This window comes from Ambystoma mexicanum, chromosome 8 (assembly GCF_040938575.1).
Source record: "Ambystoma mexicanum isolate Mex_15411 chromosome 8, UKY_AmexF1_1, whole genome shotgun sequence".
In the NCBI taxonomy this organism is placed as follows: Eukaryota; Metazoa; Chordata; class Amphibia; order Caudata; family Ambystomatidae; genus Ambystoma; species Ambystoma mexicanum.
In genome coordinates this window covers 397,499,367-397,514,142 of record NC_090929.1, presented here as the reverse complement: position 1 = coordinate 397,514,142, position 14,776 = coordinate 397,499,367, and the positions used below count along the sequence as shown (strand labels likewise).

General features: G+C 46.3%; 1 protein-coding gene across 5 annotated transcripts in view; it reads right to left on the bottom strand.

The window, feature by feature from the left end:
• CDK5RAP2 (CDK5 regulatory subunit associated protein 2) overlaps positions 1-14,776 on the bottom strand; it is a 2,172,192-nt gene that overhangs the window by 1,814,204 nt on the left and 343,212 nt on the right. For 4 of the 5 annotated variants that reach the window (XM_069609888.1, XM_069609889.1, XM_069609892.1 and 1 more), the window contains exon 10: positions 5,368-5,460. The exons of the other annotated variant lie outside the window; for it this stretch is intronic. In XM_069609888.1, the coding sequence (XP_069465989.1) occupies positions 5,368-5,460 (93 nt within the window). The remainder of the gene's footprint in view (positions 1-5,367; positions 5,461-14,776) is intronic. 5 annotated transcript variants of the gene reach the window in all.

Sequence of the window (14,776 nt, the reverse complement as noted above, 5' to 3'; positions counted from 1 at the left end):
TTTACTTGTTCCATTATGTTCTCTTGACCTATTGTGAATACTCTGTATACTGCCTAACTCTTCTTGAGGGAAGTATGACTGCTCAGCCACAGCTACCAAGTGAATCTGTGTGGTACAGACTGCTACCAAGTGGGTTTACTGCCAAACACCTGTAGTCTTAAATCTTTTGCAGTGGTGGGGGTAGGCATCATGACACAGATCATTTGTGGAGGGTACCCTAATAGTTGCTGGGGATTTCAACATGGTGATAAACCCGATGAGGGACAGGAAAAGAATGACATAACAGACTCCTATAGAGCCAGATGACTCCACCTCTTGGAATTTTTGCAGAATTAACAAAGACCTGGGCCTAGTGAACACGCTCCCTGACACAGCCACGGGGGATCCCCCCTTACACATATTGTTCTAAAATACACAAAACTTTTTCAAGGGTCGACTACATCCTGGTGGATAGTGCCCTATTCACGCACACACAATACCTAAGGGTAGACCTGGTCCGCTTGTCTGATCATAACCTAGTACGGGTTACATTGAGGGTGGGGTCGCCAGTGACAGGGAGAGATGGAAATGTAATGATGCCCTTTTGAAGGACAAGGCAACAGCCCAAATGGTTTTCGAAAACATAATAGAATACTTTGAAATGAACAATAACAGGGAGGTTAGCCCACAGGTTCTATGGGACGCATTTAAGGCAACCATTCGTGGGGTCCAAATAAAAGTAGCGACGCAAAGAAAAAAAGAAACCAAGAAAAGATCCTACAAGAAAGAATAGCAGAGTTACAACCGGGGTGAGTGCCCGGCGGTTCTGTCACCCTCAAACAAACAGTGGCATTAAACCAGTATAAGACCCAATTTAAGGACCTGTTGAGCAAGACCGAAAAAAGCCTACTATTTCTCAAACAAAAATACTATGAAAAGGGGGAGGGGGCTGATAGAATACTGGCGTGGAAACTGAGGGAGGCCGAGAAGAGTAAAATGGTTAAAGCCATGAAAACCGAAGAAGGGATAGTGAGACATGACACTCCGGGTATAGGAGGGGCCTTTAAACAGTATTACTAACGGCTCTACAAATCAGAATTAAACGGAAACAATGCCCTTAGAGAGGACTTTCTAACTAGGTTACCCATTCCGGGCCTAACAGGTAATAAGGCCAAAGGACTAGAGGCGCCGATATCGGAGGAGGAAATAGTTCAGGTAATAAAGGGTATGGAGGGGGGTACGATGCCGTGAGAACAGGTTTTCGGTGAGGTTCTACAGGCTATACCGCTCCACCTTCGCGCTACACCTAGCCAGGGTCTTTAATGCAGTGCTCGAAGGGGACAATCTGCCCGAAACAATGATGGGCGCCAATATAGTGGTACTGCCAAAGGAGGGTAAAGACCCCACAGAATGCTCATCCTACCATCCAATATCCCTTTTAAATACGGATGTTAAAATCTTGGCGAAGGTGCTCAGTAAAAGGATGGAGGGGATTATGCCACCTTAGTCCACGGAGACCAGGTAGAGTTCATAAGGGACGCCAGGGGTCGGATAGTATCCGGAAGGCCATCAATCTGATTCACTATGCACAGGAGTCGGATCTCAATGCTAGCCTGCTTTCCCTCGACTCGGAGAAAGCCTTTGATAGAGTGGAGTGGAGGTATATGGCGGTTCTCCTACAGAAAATGGGATTTGGGGAGCACATGAGAAAGTGGCTGGGAGCAATGTATAGGGCCCCTATGGTGAAAGTGCAGTGAATGGGGAACTCACAGCGCCCTTCAGCCTCACAAGGTGTACGAGACAGGGTTACTCTTTATCCCCCTAATTTACGCTCTCACGATGGAACCTCTGGCGATAGCTGTGAGGAACCACCCAAGGGTACAGGGGATTCAATGGGGTTAGGTTGACTTTAAGCTTTCATTGTTTGCGAATGACATCCTGGGATACCTTGTGGACCTGCCTGCGATGCGCGAGTCCTCCTCTCGGTAATCGACACCCTTGGAGCCTTTTCAGGCCTAAAAGTTAATAAATCCAAGTTTATGCTGATGCCGCTACAACCAACGGATCCGGTCCTAGACCCAGTGAATAGTTTTAGGGGTCGGGGTCGAAAAGGTGGCAATCCAATATCTAAGGGTACAAGGGACTAGAAACTTAACGGCGTTGGCATCAGGTAACTATGATCCTTTGCTGTCCACCATTAAAACTAACCTCGGCCGATGGGGCAACATGATCCTATCTTGGTATGGCCATATGACGGCAGTAAAAATGAATGCCTTGCCGAGACTACTATACCTATTTACAGCCTTTGCTACAAACGTCCCAGAGTCCACCTTTAAAGAAAGACAGCAGTGGATACATTTATTTGGCAGGGCAAGATACCAAGGACCAAGCAATCTACTCTCACCCTTCCCAGGGAAGGGGGGGAGGGCAGGGGGGACTTCGGCCTCCCAGACCTCTGAGTATATTACAAAGCAGCCCAGCTCAGGGTGCTACTGGAACACATGAGGGATGAAATGGGTACGTACTGGACCTTTCTGGAGGACATGGACGCACACCCGTTGAAGGTAAGGGATCTCTTGTGGGCACCCCGTAAAGATATACCGAATAGACTACTCGAACACCCCACACTGGAGTGCTGTGGGCCCTGTGGAGGGGGGACATACAATCAGCGGAATTATCAACATGGCCCTCCCCAATGGTTTCACTCTGGGGTCCTGTGGTAAGATTGGGAGACAGGGGTTTGCGCAAAGCACATGAATGGTCCGAGAGAGGTTTGGAAAGGGTGTGACAGCTATTCCAGGAAGGAGAATTCCAAACATACGAGGCAGTGGTAGAAGTCCTGGGTACTGGTGGGGTCACAGTATTCGAATATCACTGGCTGAAAGGGCTCCTGAACGACCAGAAATGGGGAACGAAATTCAAGAGGGCATTAACCCCTTATGAGAAGGTACTGGACCTAGCCAGCTCCCAGAAAGGGATAGTGTCTAAATTGTATAAAGTTGATATTATTTTATTTCTATCACGCTCGTACACAAGTGTTTCAGAGCCCGACAAGGCAAGGGAGGGGAACAGGGGAGAACAAAACAACGATCTTACTAGGTCCAGTGATATTGAGAACGCGCAAGTGCATGGGAGAGGGGGGAGGGAAAAAGTGCATGGAAGGGGGGAGAAGTGGAAAGTGCTAAGCAAAGGAGAAACAGATAAATAATAAATAAATAAATAATAAAGGCAACAAACGGTGGCAGTGCAGCCAGCAATTTGCAAGTGCTAGGTTTAAGGCAGCAGACAGGGTAGGTCTGATAATTGCAGGAAGAAAAAGTGGGGGGGCTGTATGGGTACAGATACAGACCCCAGTGCAAGGGGTGGTCCGGAGGCAGTGTGGGAGGGTGGCAGGGTGAGCAGGTACCTCTGCCCAGAGGACAGAGGGTGGCCAGATGCACAGTGCCAAGAGAGAACAGATCAGCAGGGTAGAGGGGGAGCGAAGGCAGAAGAAAAGAGGAAGGTCTTGAGGTGCTTCCGGAACCGGAGATGGTTCTCCTCAAGTTTTAGAGTGGCAGGGAGGCTGTTCCAGAGATCTGGCCCCAGCCGAAGACAGATCGACCCCCAGCTTGTTTCTTTGAAAAATGACTGACCCTGAGGGCGTTGGAGGTAGAGGAGCGAAGAGCTTGAGACGGTAGGTATTTGCAGAGGGATAGCTGAAGATATTTTGGACCCAGGCCCCAGAAAGCCTTGCAGACAATGCAGAAGGATTTAAATGTAATCCTTGCATCCACTGGGAGCCAATGGAGAGATTTCAGAGCTGGAGAGATACGATCCCAGGGCTTGAGGCCAAGGACAAGTCTTGCAGTCCTGTTCTGAATTAGTTGCAGAGGGCAGAGAGTAGAGGCAGGTAGATTTAGAAAGAGGCTGTTACAATAGTCCAACCAAGAGAGAACCAGAGCTTGGGAGACCATGAGCTTCTGGAGGAAGGAGAGGAAAGGCAGAGTATCTCTGAAGAGGTGCAGTAGGAAGTTTGACTTTTTAGAAACCTCAGAGATGTTATGAATATCAGCGACAAGAAAGACAGGCAAGGGTTTCAACGATACTGGAATAAGCTGGTGGGGGAGGAACTCAAGGAGGAGGTGTGGGGTAAGGTGTATAAAATAGCATTCCATGGGAACCTCTTTACCACTGACATGGAACATAATTTTAAGGTACTGCAGGGATGGCACAGAGCCCCATTTAAGGTATCTAAGATGTTCCCTGGAGCTTCCCCACGGTGCCCACGGGGACGCGACCAGATTGGCTCGAGGGGACACATGTGGTGGCACTGTCCACGGGTACAGGCATATTGGAAGAGCCTAAGGGGGTGGATAGAGGTGGTCGTGGGGGAGTCACTACCGCATGACCTGCCGACAATGCTATTGGGAATACCGCCAAGGGACTCGGATATGTATAGGTACCCCCGAATGTGGGAGACAATGCTGCGGGAGGGGAGGGTGGCCCTGGCCCAAAAGTGGAAAATTCCAACAATCCCAAACAGAAATGACTGGATGAATACATTTAAAAATATGTTCTTGAGGGACAAGCTAACGGCCCTGGTAAACAATGAGTCGGGCAGCATGGGAAGGGGTCAGACAGAAATGGGGATGGGAGGTGCATTAGGGGAGGAGCGGTGTGGTCCATCGTGGAGGGGGGACACAATGGTGCAAAAACAGAGGCAGAAAGGAAGGAGGGCCTGCCTGAATAGCAAGGGGTAGGGCCATAGAATGTTGTGGGGTTTGGCGCCCCAGACGAACCCAAAACTATAACAGGCCATGGCCAAAAAGGGCAATATACTAAAAATGTATCCAAACAGTGAGAATAAGGTCCCTGGAGGGGGGGGGGGTCCAGACTCACACCGAAGAAACACTGTTCTGCCTGATGGACATTGCACAAGAAACCACAGCTGTTTGTTTAACCAGAGGAGGGAGCGGCAATGTTTAGTTTAGGAGGACGGCCAAAGCGTTCAATTAACATGTAAAAGTTGTCCTTGTTCTCGAATGTTAAAATGATAATAAAAACCTAAAGATATAGATCTCTCTATATATCTCTATCTCTCTCTATATATATATATATATATCTATCTATATTTATATCTATGTCTATATCTCTCTCTATCTCTCTATCTATATTTATCTCTCTATCTATATTTATATCTCTATCTCTCTCTATATCTCTATAGATATAGATATATTCTATTAAGCAGTTCCTGTCAAAACTAATAGGTGGCAATATGCTCACAGGTTGAACATGAAAGAGCCATAGCATATAAGCAAAAAGAAACTTACTAGGAAAAAAGAGTCATTTCTCAAAGTGCAACACAGTTAGAACAGAGTTCTTTGGATAAAAGGTTCTTTTTAGTTTTACCTTAAATTTTTGGATCTGGACTTTGTGTGTAGCATCTCTGGCTCTGGCCAACAAAGCATTTAGGTCATCTATTTCTTGACTAAAGTCATCGTTCTACAAGAATACAAAATGTGGAAATGAGAAAAAGAAGCACCAAAGAAATAGACAATACCAAGTAAATGTTAATTGGAAACTTTCTTACAACAAATTAAAGTGCTTCCACTAACAGTTTATTCCTTATGAAGACCACTGTGCCTAGACTGCTTAAAAAAAAAAATTATGACTGCACTTCTCATGTCTCACCTAATAAGCGATGTCCAAAATAAACACAATCGTGCAAAGAATCCAGTAATTTAAAATGCAAATAGGCCTGGATTATGTAATGGCACTTGAATCTTCGTGTGGCCAGTTACAGCTGTTGTACGCCCATGGACAGCCTTACAAGTGCTGCAATCATTTGCTATGAGCAAGTATCACGTGCCCAGGTAATATTTTTGGGACATTTTACTCATCAATTGTTGTAGTTAGGTGTAAAAGATTAAGCATTAAAACATAGTTCCCATTACTAATGGGTATGTTTTAAGCAAGGAAAGATATATTTTAGCTTTAAAATGCTATCTTTTTGGAGTGCATACTTCTTTGCACCTGCCAATTTTTCGAAATTAATAAATGCATTTTTACTTTACCCTTTTTTTGACCAGGCAGCCATGAAAGTTCAACTCCTTCATTTGGCACTGCTCTACTGAAACCACAGATCCAAACATATCCATAGAACTGTTTCGGTGGAAACATGCAAGAGATGCAGGATCCTATGTGTCATTGTTTCTGTTTTTTTTGTAAGGAGTATTTTTGAATCCCTATTCGTTTTGATTGTTGCGAGAATTCGCATGTTTTTGGGGAGTAAACATAGCTGGCCAACCAATTGTCTGCAGGGCTGACTGTCATCATATGAAAGTTTCAAACAATTAAGCCCATCTGCAGCCAGCACATGCCCAGGTCCAAGTGTGTGTGGTGGGTACAGCCATTGGTGCAAGTCATTTGCCACATACAGCCTTGTATGTCCAGCACATGCTCCAATGCCAAGGTACTCCAATAAAATGTCATGGTTTCCCATCAAATGTTTGGGTAACCCAGTCACACGTCGGCATGTTTGCTCCTTTACTCAGAACAGAGCAAGTAATGGGCCATGCACTATTCCGTACAGAGATACAGTTCTACACTTTGCCTCTTTCGGTAGGCACGCACAGACAGGAATACATGCAAATACAGACACAAAGAGGCAAGAGACACCAACACTCGGGTGACAAATCCTTAGATGTTGTCACTTCTCCCAAGGAGGGGGACAGGGCGGTGAGGCTGCACCAGATAGTCCACATGGGGGTGCTACTCAGAGGATCCCGTGGGGAGAGACTCCCCCTTAAGGGGACAAGGACGATCATCTAAGGGAGAAGCGACATAACAACCCTCACCCAACACCCTGCACACCTCGATACTCTATAGGACCCAAACAAACACCTAACTAACTGTTAGGCAGAAACCTGTGCAGTTCCCTCTTGGACCACTGCAAAAGATTTAAGACTACAGGTGTTTGGCAGTAAACCCACTTGGTAGCAGTCTGTACCACACAGATTCACTTGGTAGCTGTGGCTGAGCAGTCAGACTTCCCTCAAGAAGAGTTAGGCAGTATACAGAGTATTCACAATAGGTCAGAAGAGCACAGTAGAACAAGTAAACACTGACCAGAGCTTGGTGTAAAAGAGATATAATTATTTATTTAAAACCACATCTAGAAAAACACACAGGCACTAATATTAAGCAATTCAAAAACACGGTCACTAAAAGATATACACTCCCTTAGAGGAATTTTAGATAAGTAAAGCCCCACTTATTTTCAGACAGCGGTGAGCGCTTAACGCAGATGGCACGCTAATAATTTGTTTTAAAAGGGAGAGAAAAGCAGAGTATAAATTGAAACAGATCCCAACACTTTCACAAGAACACAGCAAGAGAGGAAGGCAAATGAAACCGTGAAGTGAGAGTTCAGAAGGCTGGACCCACTTTAAGAGGATCAGAACGAAATGTGTCCAAGGTCACACGGTTGAAGTGCACAAGAGTCTTGCAAATGTTCAAAAAAGAGTTGGACCAAAAGAAAGGAACCCATTAGAAGGTCAAGGCGGCCAACCCAGTCCAGAAGGTTAAGGGTTTATTATTACCTTGTAGCAATCTTTAGAAAGGGAGGCCTGGCGGACACGGTACCTTAAAGTGGTGAGAAGACTCCAGTGGGGGCAGTTGTTCCTGGCAGCAGATGCAAGTCAGTGCTTCGCCCGGGGGAAGAGAGGATCTCGTCGGGGAGGAAGACAGGAGTCCGTTGCACTGCCAGGGAAGAAACCAGCCGCGGAGTTCTCAGGTAAAAGGAGCGGTCCTGTTATTCGCGGTCCAGTGGTAAGTGGCTTTCCGGTTGCCGGGGTGCTTGGCACGGGCAATTCGACCACAAGACGGCCTGGGATGCGAAAAGAAGAAGGTAAACTGGTTGTGCCCACCAGTCAGGGGAAGAAGCCTCTCCAGTCGGGAGATCTTCTCTGTCGTCGGGAAGTGGCGAGTCGGTTCCGCAGGGCTCCACCGGTGGTGTCGTCGTGGTAGGTTGGCTCAGCTTCTCCCTCGTCGGATTCTCAGGTCCTGTGGCAACTTCTGAAGTTCCAGTCCCCAAAGCCTGCTTTTATGCAGCACACCCCCATTCACTCAGCCTAGCTGTCAATCAAACATGCTAAGTGGTGAGCCGGCCGGCTCACCACTTGGGCCAATCACACAAGAGTGCGACTTGAGTTACCAAGGTAACTCAGTCCAGGGTGCCTAAACCCCCTCCCACACCCTCTGTGGTACCCAGACATAGTGGCACCACTTTTGAAGGTTTCTGTGGAGAAGCCCGCCAAAAAGTGGAACAAAGGGCTCGACTTGGGTTGGAGTCACAGAAGAGAACACAAACGCCATTTTAGAATCGAGTCCTGCCAAAAAATACCAACCGGCGAATTAATATTAATTAAATAAACCGGCGGTATGTTCGAGGCTATGAGAATTAAATAATTAAAGTTGGTAGCCTCGAACAATGGGAAAATCCCATAGGGATATATTTCGCGGTCGAATATAAAAAGTAGTATCCACTGCCACCAGCCAAAACTCGATCAGGGGGGACGGAGATGTGCCCCCTTGACTAACAGACCCAGGGGCAATCAAATTGCCCCGACCAGTACGTCCACAATATGATGGTTTGTACCGGTTTCTGTTAATAATTCGGGACTAGTAAAGCCAATGGTGACTTTACATGCCCTGGGAGACAGTCAGTCCCAGGGTATGGAGTCTATGGTGGGGTGTCACTATGGCACCCCTGTGTCACTGCACAGAGGGTGCTGTGTAACACACATAGTAAAAACACATGACACTACGGAGTAAAGGACCCCATAAAAACACATTAACAGTCAAAGGAACACTATAAATCATGTCCAAGAGTGGGAGAAAAAGAGTCTTACTCTTGGCAGGAGAAAAAAACAAACTCCAGAAATCCAGCAAAGCTGCTGGGGGACTCACTAGGTTAGGAAATTCAGCCTAAAGAGATAATTCTCCCCAACACCAACCCATGTACCTGTGTAGGGTCATAGACTAGACCTAAACTGAAACGAGGAAGAGCATGGTTTACCCGAATACTGAGACGAGGAGGAGGTGCAGAGGAATGAAGATTGAGGCCCAAAGACATTGAAGAAGGACTTGAATCCTAATGCCAACCATTGCCACCCAACCACTATAAAAATAGACCAAGGACTTTAGAATGGAAGCAGCCAACCAGCAACGAGACGCAGTCAGGCCCAGGAAGTTCAGGGAGAGAACGACAAGAAAGCCAAGAGCAGCCCGCTCCCAGAGTCCAGAGGTCGGAGAGGGGAATCCTTCACCTGGTGGCGTTGACAAATCCAAGGCAGGGCTGGAAGCCAGAGGGTGGTGACATGACACAAAGCAGGTGGACTAAATGTTTACAGAACGCTGTGACCGCCAGCCACACCCTGCCGCAGAACCGTGCAGAATCATACAGAGCAGAGAGGAACAGCGCAAACAAAGACCTGCAGCCCTATAGAGATCCAGTGAAGAACTTCTTCGGCACAGTGGTTGTCCGCAGACCACTCCCGAAGCGAACAGTAACAGGGAGCACATTGGAAGTTGTTTTCTTCATGGCATAGAGTGAACCAGGTATGCCAAAACCCAGCCACAGAGAAGTACAGGTCTGGGACCTCGCACCCACAACAGAAGATTGCGAACCCCCTTTCAGATAGCAGTACTTGGCACGAGAGTGCACCTAGTACTCCCAGGGAAAGAAGAGAAACCAGGGTGTGGGACCCTCATCACAACTGTCTCTTTGCTTCCAGCGAAAGGTCCAGGGGAAGGGAAACATTCGCCCTGGTACTCTGAAAGTCTGAGAAAAGCCAGGGGAAGGGAACATTCCCTCTTGTGCTGTGAACTATAAAATAAAGCATGAGGAAGGCCACCTGGTGTTGTGAACTGTGACAGCAAAGCCCGAGAATGCCAGGAGAAGGGATTCATTCTCCTGGACCAAGAACATTACCACATCCTTCTAGTTCAGTTAGTGTAAGGGACAGAATTATTTTTGTCACATGACAATGGACACTTTTACAAAGACAGCCTGACAGACCCATTAGAACTTTAGTTGAGGCAGGGAAACCAGTGTTAGAGATAGAGAGTTAGATTTTCTCTTTATTGTCTCGACCAATAAAAGTCTATAGCAATCACTATGCCACCTGTGTGTCAGTCTCCTCCTTCAGCACCCTTACACCCCCCTACATACAGCCAGACACACAACAATACTCAAAAGTGGGAGAATGCACACACAGGCTCTCTCACTTGCACACATGTTGCAGACACAGATAAACACAAGGCCATACAAACCCTCACACATCCACCAGCTGGGTGACTCGCTGTTTCAACATTAATTTTCACAGATGGTATCACTTTTTACCCCCACCAACTTGGCAGCCATCCCTTCTAAGGACTTTCTCTCTACACAAATCAATCCCTTTGGGCTCTCCCACACTTCTGCAATGTCACCTTTCACCAGAGCTTTCTAATTTCAATGCTTTGCTGTCGCACTCTGCAGGGAACCCTCTCTGGTCTAGGTTTCACAGTATTTGCTGCCCCTTTCTGACTAGCTCTCCTGTGGTCTGCAGGTTTGCTTCCAGGCCTCCTGACTTCAGCCTCCCATCTTCTTTCATCCAAGAACTGCCCAGGACTGACCATCCATTGCGACTAAGCCTCCCGGCTTAAGTGTCTCTCTGGTACTTTTTGTTGGTATTTCTTCCAGTTAACAATGACTGCTGGCACCTTTTAATATGAAGTCTGCTCCTCCTTTGGGCTGGGCTTCAAGGGACTAGATTGCACCTATGTAATGGAACTGGTGCTGGTTCCTGGATTGGTCATGTTATCCCAGTCAAGTGGTCTTTCAGAGGTTTGACCTACAGCTATATAGCGGCAAGCCACCATCTTGGATTCCAGAATGGTCTCTGCTGCATATGTGTTTGTATCAACGGCCCAGTGTCTGCCTGTTTCTCTCTGTGCTCCCTGGCACGTCAAGCATGTGTGATGGAATGTGTAAACCCTTCTGTAAGCCTGGAAAAGTGTCTGCTGTTACCTTTACCAAGGTATTCCAAAAATGTTCTCTCACGCAATGCTGGGAGAGAGCACAATGCTTGATACATGTGCCTCTGGTCTCTCCCTTGGTAGAACTTCAGGTGAATGCAATCATGCCCATTGTTTGTGTTTTAAGAAAGCTTTCAACTTGTGCTCTTACATTGACCCAGTCTCTTGTCCAGTATAATAGTGTCTGCATACAGATGGCTTGTGTCCCCTTCTTAACTTGACACCCTTTATCCTAAAGGTTGCTGTCTGGTCTGTGGGGCTCCTGAGAAGGGAGTGATACAGACATGTGCCCTCAGAACCGGTGCCTCATCACATTCCATGAAATAACACTTACTGGCAACTGTGCAGTTTACCTAGTGTCAAGGACCCTAAACCTTCAGCAAAGGATTGGCAGTAGATAGGCTCTGCAACATAGAGCTGCCCAAGAATGGAACTTTCCTTAGTTGGGCCCCCACATTCATCATGTTGCCCACCGAGACTGCAATCTTGGCTACCAAAGTAGACACACTGCACCCGAGCATCAGATTTAGCTCTCGGCCTGCTAGCACTCTATCCCAGGTTATGTAATTGTCCTCCTTGGCTGGGGTCTGAAATAGCATGCCATGCATCTTGGTTGGAGGGGATGCCTACCTATAACTGCAGCACTATTTTTCTCATATCTCAAAATCCAATTAAAGTGACTACAACTGGAGTAAATAACTGATTCCTAAACATTTGGTAATTCCTGCAGAAGCAGAAATTACAACCCTACAAACAATATTTCCCAACATGTAGCTTCCTAGAATACAGAGCATATTTTTCCAGCACCAAGCCTATGTATAAAGAGTTCATTGAAATTCTGCCTACTGTGTACAAAACATGCAAATAACCTGCTCTACTATGAGATGGTGCCCATGCAGGATGGCCTCCAATCATGTTGTCACAACTTCCAATGCAGCACCACTTGGTAACCATTATGAAATATTTGAGACCCATTCATCACCATAATCCTCCTCGGGCAATCCCTATTCATATTTTTTGTCTTTACTTTCCATTTGCAAGACTTTGGTACTTCATTATTTAATTTCACAAACTACATATCCCATAATGCACCTTGTGGCAGTCCTCATTCCCTGGCTATTCCTATGCAGCAGTCTTAGTACTACAGTCCCCCAGAAGCGTTAGAGATCAGTGCTGCTTTCTCTGTCCCAGGACCAGAGAGGGAGGAAGCAGATTAACTTCAAGTGTGGTGCTCCAGGTGCTGCTAATCAGCCTTATTCAGCACAAGGCACGTCAGTATTTAAGCAGCTGCCTGCAGCAGCATAGGGTTGGCTTTCAACCCTTTGTGCTTTGATCCTTGTATTTCCGCTGCGTCTCCTGTTCCAGTGCCATGTGCACCCTTCCTTGCAGCCTGCTATTATGCCAGCACTCCTTTGCCTTCTGCCCTGCACCTCTGTGCTTCCTGCTCTGCAGCCCTGCTTGCAGTCCTCTGTTCGCTGTCTGAAGTCCCTTGCGCTGTGCCCATAGCCTATGTTACCTGGCTTTCACTTCATAGATTCTAGTCCTGAGTTATCTGTCTGCAGTCCTGCCCTTGTTATTCCAGTGCAATCAGACTGCAGTTCAGTCCTCGTTATCCTAGTCCAGAGTTTCAGTCCGGAGTGTTCTTGTTCCTGGGCTTTAATACAGTCTGCTGTTCCTTAATTCCGGTCCTTCGCTTCAAGACTGCAGTTCCAATCTCCTGTACCTGTGCAGACAGATTCTTATATGCTCGTTTTTCCTTTCCTTCCAGTTCTCTGTCCTGATCTTTGCTCACTTTGACTTGCTATTCTTTCCCTGGATATTTCTGTTAATGTTCTTGTCCTCACTTGTGCTTCTGTAATTCCTTTGTTCAATGTTAGGCAAGATTTGGAGTAGTACCCTTTGGGTGCACTACAACACCCTTGACCTCCTGGCAATAGGAACTCAACCTTTGGTATAAGTCTGTACTACACAGGTTGGTAGTGTGGTTGAGCAGCCAGGCTTATCTCAATAGGGGTCAATGTGAGCAGTAGTGGAGTTACACAGAGATTCACAATGACAAGTATCCAAATAAACACCTATACTCAAGGTTTCTTGTTTAAACAATTATTAATTTATTTAACAGTCAGTTTGAATAAGCCTTCTTCAGAAGGGGCAATATAACAGTAACACACAAATACACTCCAAAAAACACACTCTTAGTTTCTCTAAATCAGCAAGTACCCATTTGGGATGGCACACAGACACTTCCTACACCCTCAGGTGACAAATAGCTACGACACTGTGGAGATTAATATATCACTGGTACATTTAGAGCAATACTGAGAGGAGTGTCAAAGGGTTATTAGAATAAAACGAGAGATCACACAAATATTCTGAAGCAGGTAAGTACTTTTGAAACCCCCAATGCAAATTAAGTTGCGCCCTTCCTGCAAGAAAGACAGAAACACAGTCAGGGGGAAGAAGAGTCATTCAGGGAGCAAGGCCAGCCAATGTCAATTGGGCAAAAGTCTAGGTGAGCTGAAGCACTTCTGGTAGGAAAGTAAACGTCTTGCACAATGTTTTAGAAGTCTTTGTAGAAAGGAAGAATCAATGTAGGGCCACAAGCTGGGTAGGCTTGTGAGGTAAAGAAGCTGTAAGCAACTCTACAGAAGCAACCAAGACAAGTCTCAACTGAGAACAAGTAAGGCTACACAACAATAGGCAAGTTCTCTTAGACTGTACAGTACCTTTGATTAGAAGAAATGGTTCCAGATGGCTTCTGTTCCAGTGCAGCTCTGCAGATCCTGTTGTTCCCAGGCCTCAGTCATGGGGACAAGAGGGAGGGCTTCTGGGGACTCCTGCACTGCAATGGGACGTTCAGCGACAGCAAAGGGAAACCTTCAATTCAGTGACACTTCGCTCTTTCAGCTCCTCGCATCTAAGCGAATTGCACCACCGCGATTCTTGGCTGTTCAGATGGGCTTTCCCTGCATCTGGGGTCCAGCACACTCTGTTGAGGTGGCTCAGGCTCGGTCAGTCCTGCTTCCTGTGAGTCCGGAGGATCTTCCTGGAGCTCTTGGCCAACTTAAAAGTGATGCACTCCAATCTGGTGTTCCACTCCCTGGCACTTTGGTTCCTGCGAAGCAAGGAAGTACAGCCAGCTCCGAGTGGATGTCCGGACAAGTTCACTTTGGAGTTGATTGGTCCCACCAACTCAAGGGGAGAAGTCGTTCTTGCAGGGCTTCTCTAGTCGAGGCGAATTCGGAGCTTCAGCACAGCAGCGGAATATAGCATATAATGAATACGCTAGGTTAACCAAAAATCGCACTCCTCAATACAAGTATATCGAGTCCTTTCCATGTAATCAAACCAGAAACCTTTATAAGAGGTTTAAACTTAACTAATACCAAACAAGGGAAAGGACTGGTTATTGGAAGAAGGTCAAAGGTAATGAGATTATTCTGAAATGTCGGTTTCAAACTTGTGAAGAACCTGTGGAAACACAACCATTTTGTACTATCTTGTCCACATTTTAAATTGAAGAGAACCAATTTGTTAACACTGAATTTGAAGATTGTCTTGAAGCACTCTGGGCTAGAATGATGAATGGAAACTATCGGCCTTTCATTTTCGCCCTAGTCTGGTTTTTGGAAAATATAGAAAATGAACTACCCAATTGTATTCTGTAATCATGCTTTGTTTAATCTTCTTTGTTCTCTTTTGTTTTATTGTTTTTTTTTAATGATGTTAATTGTCT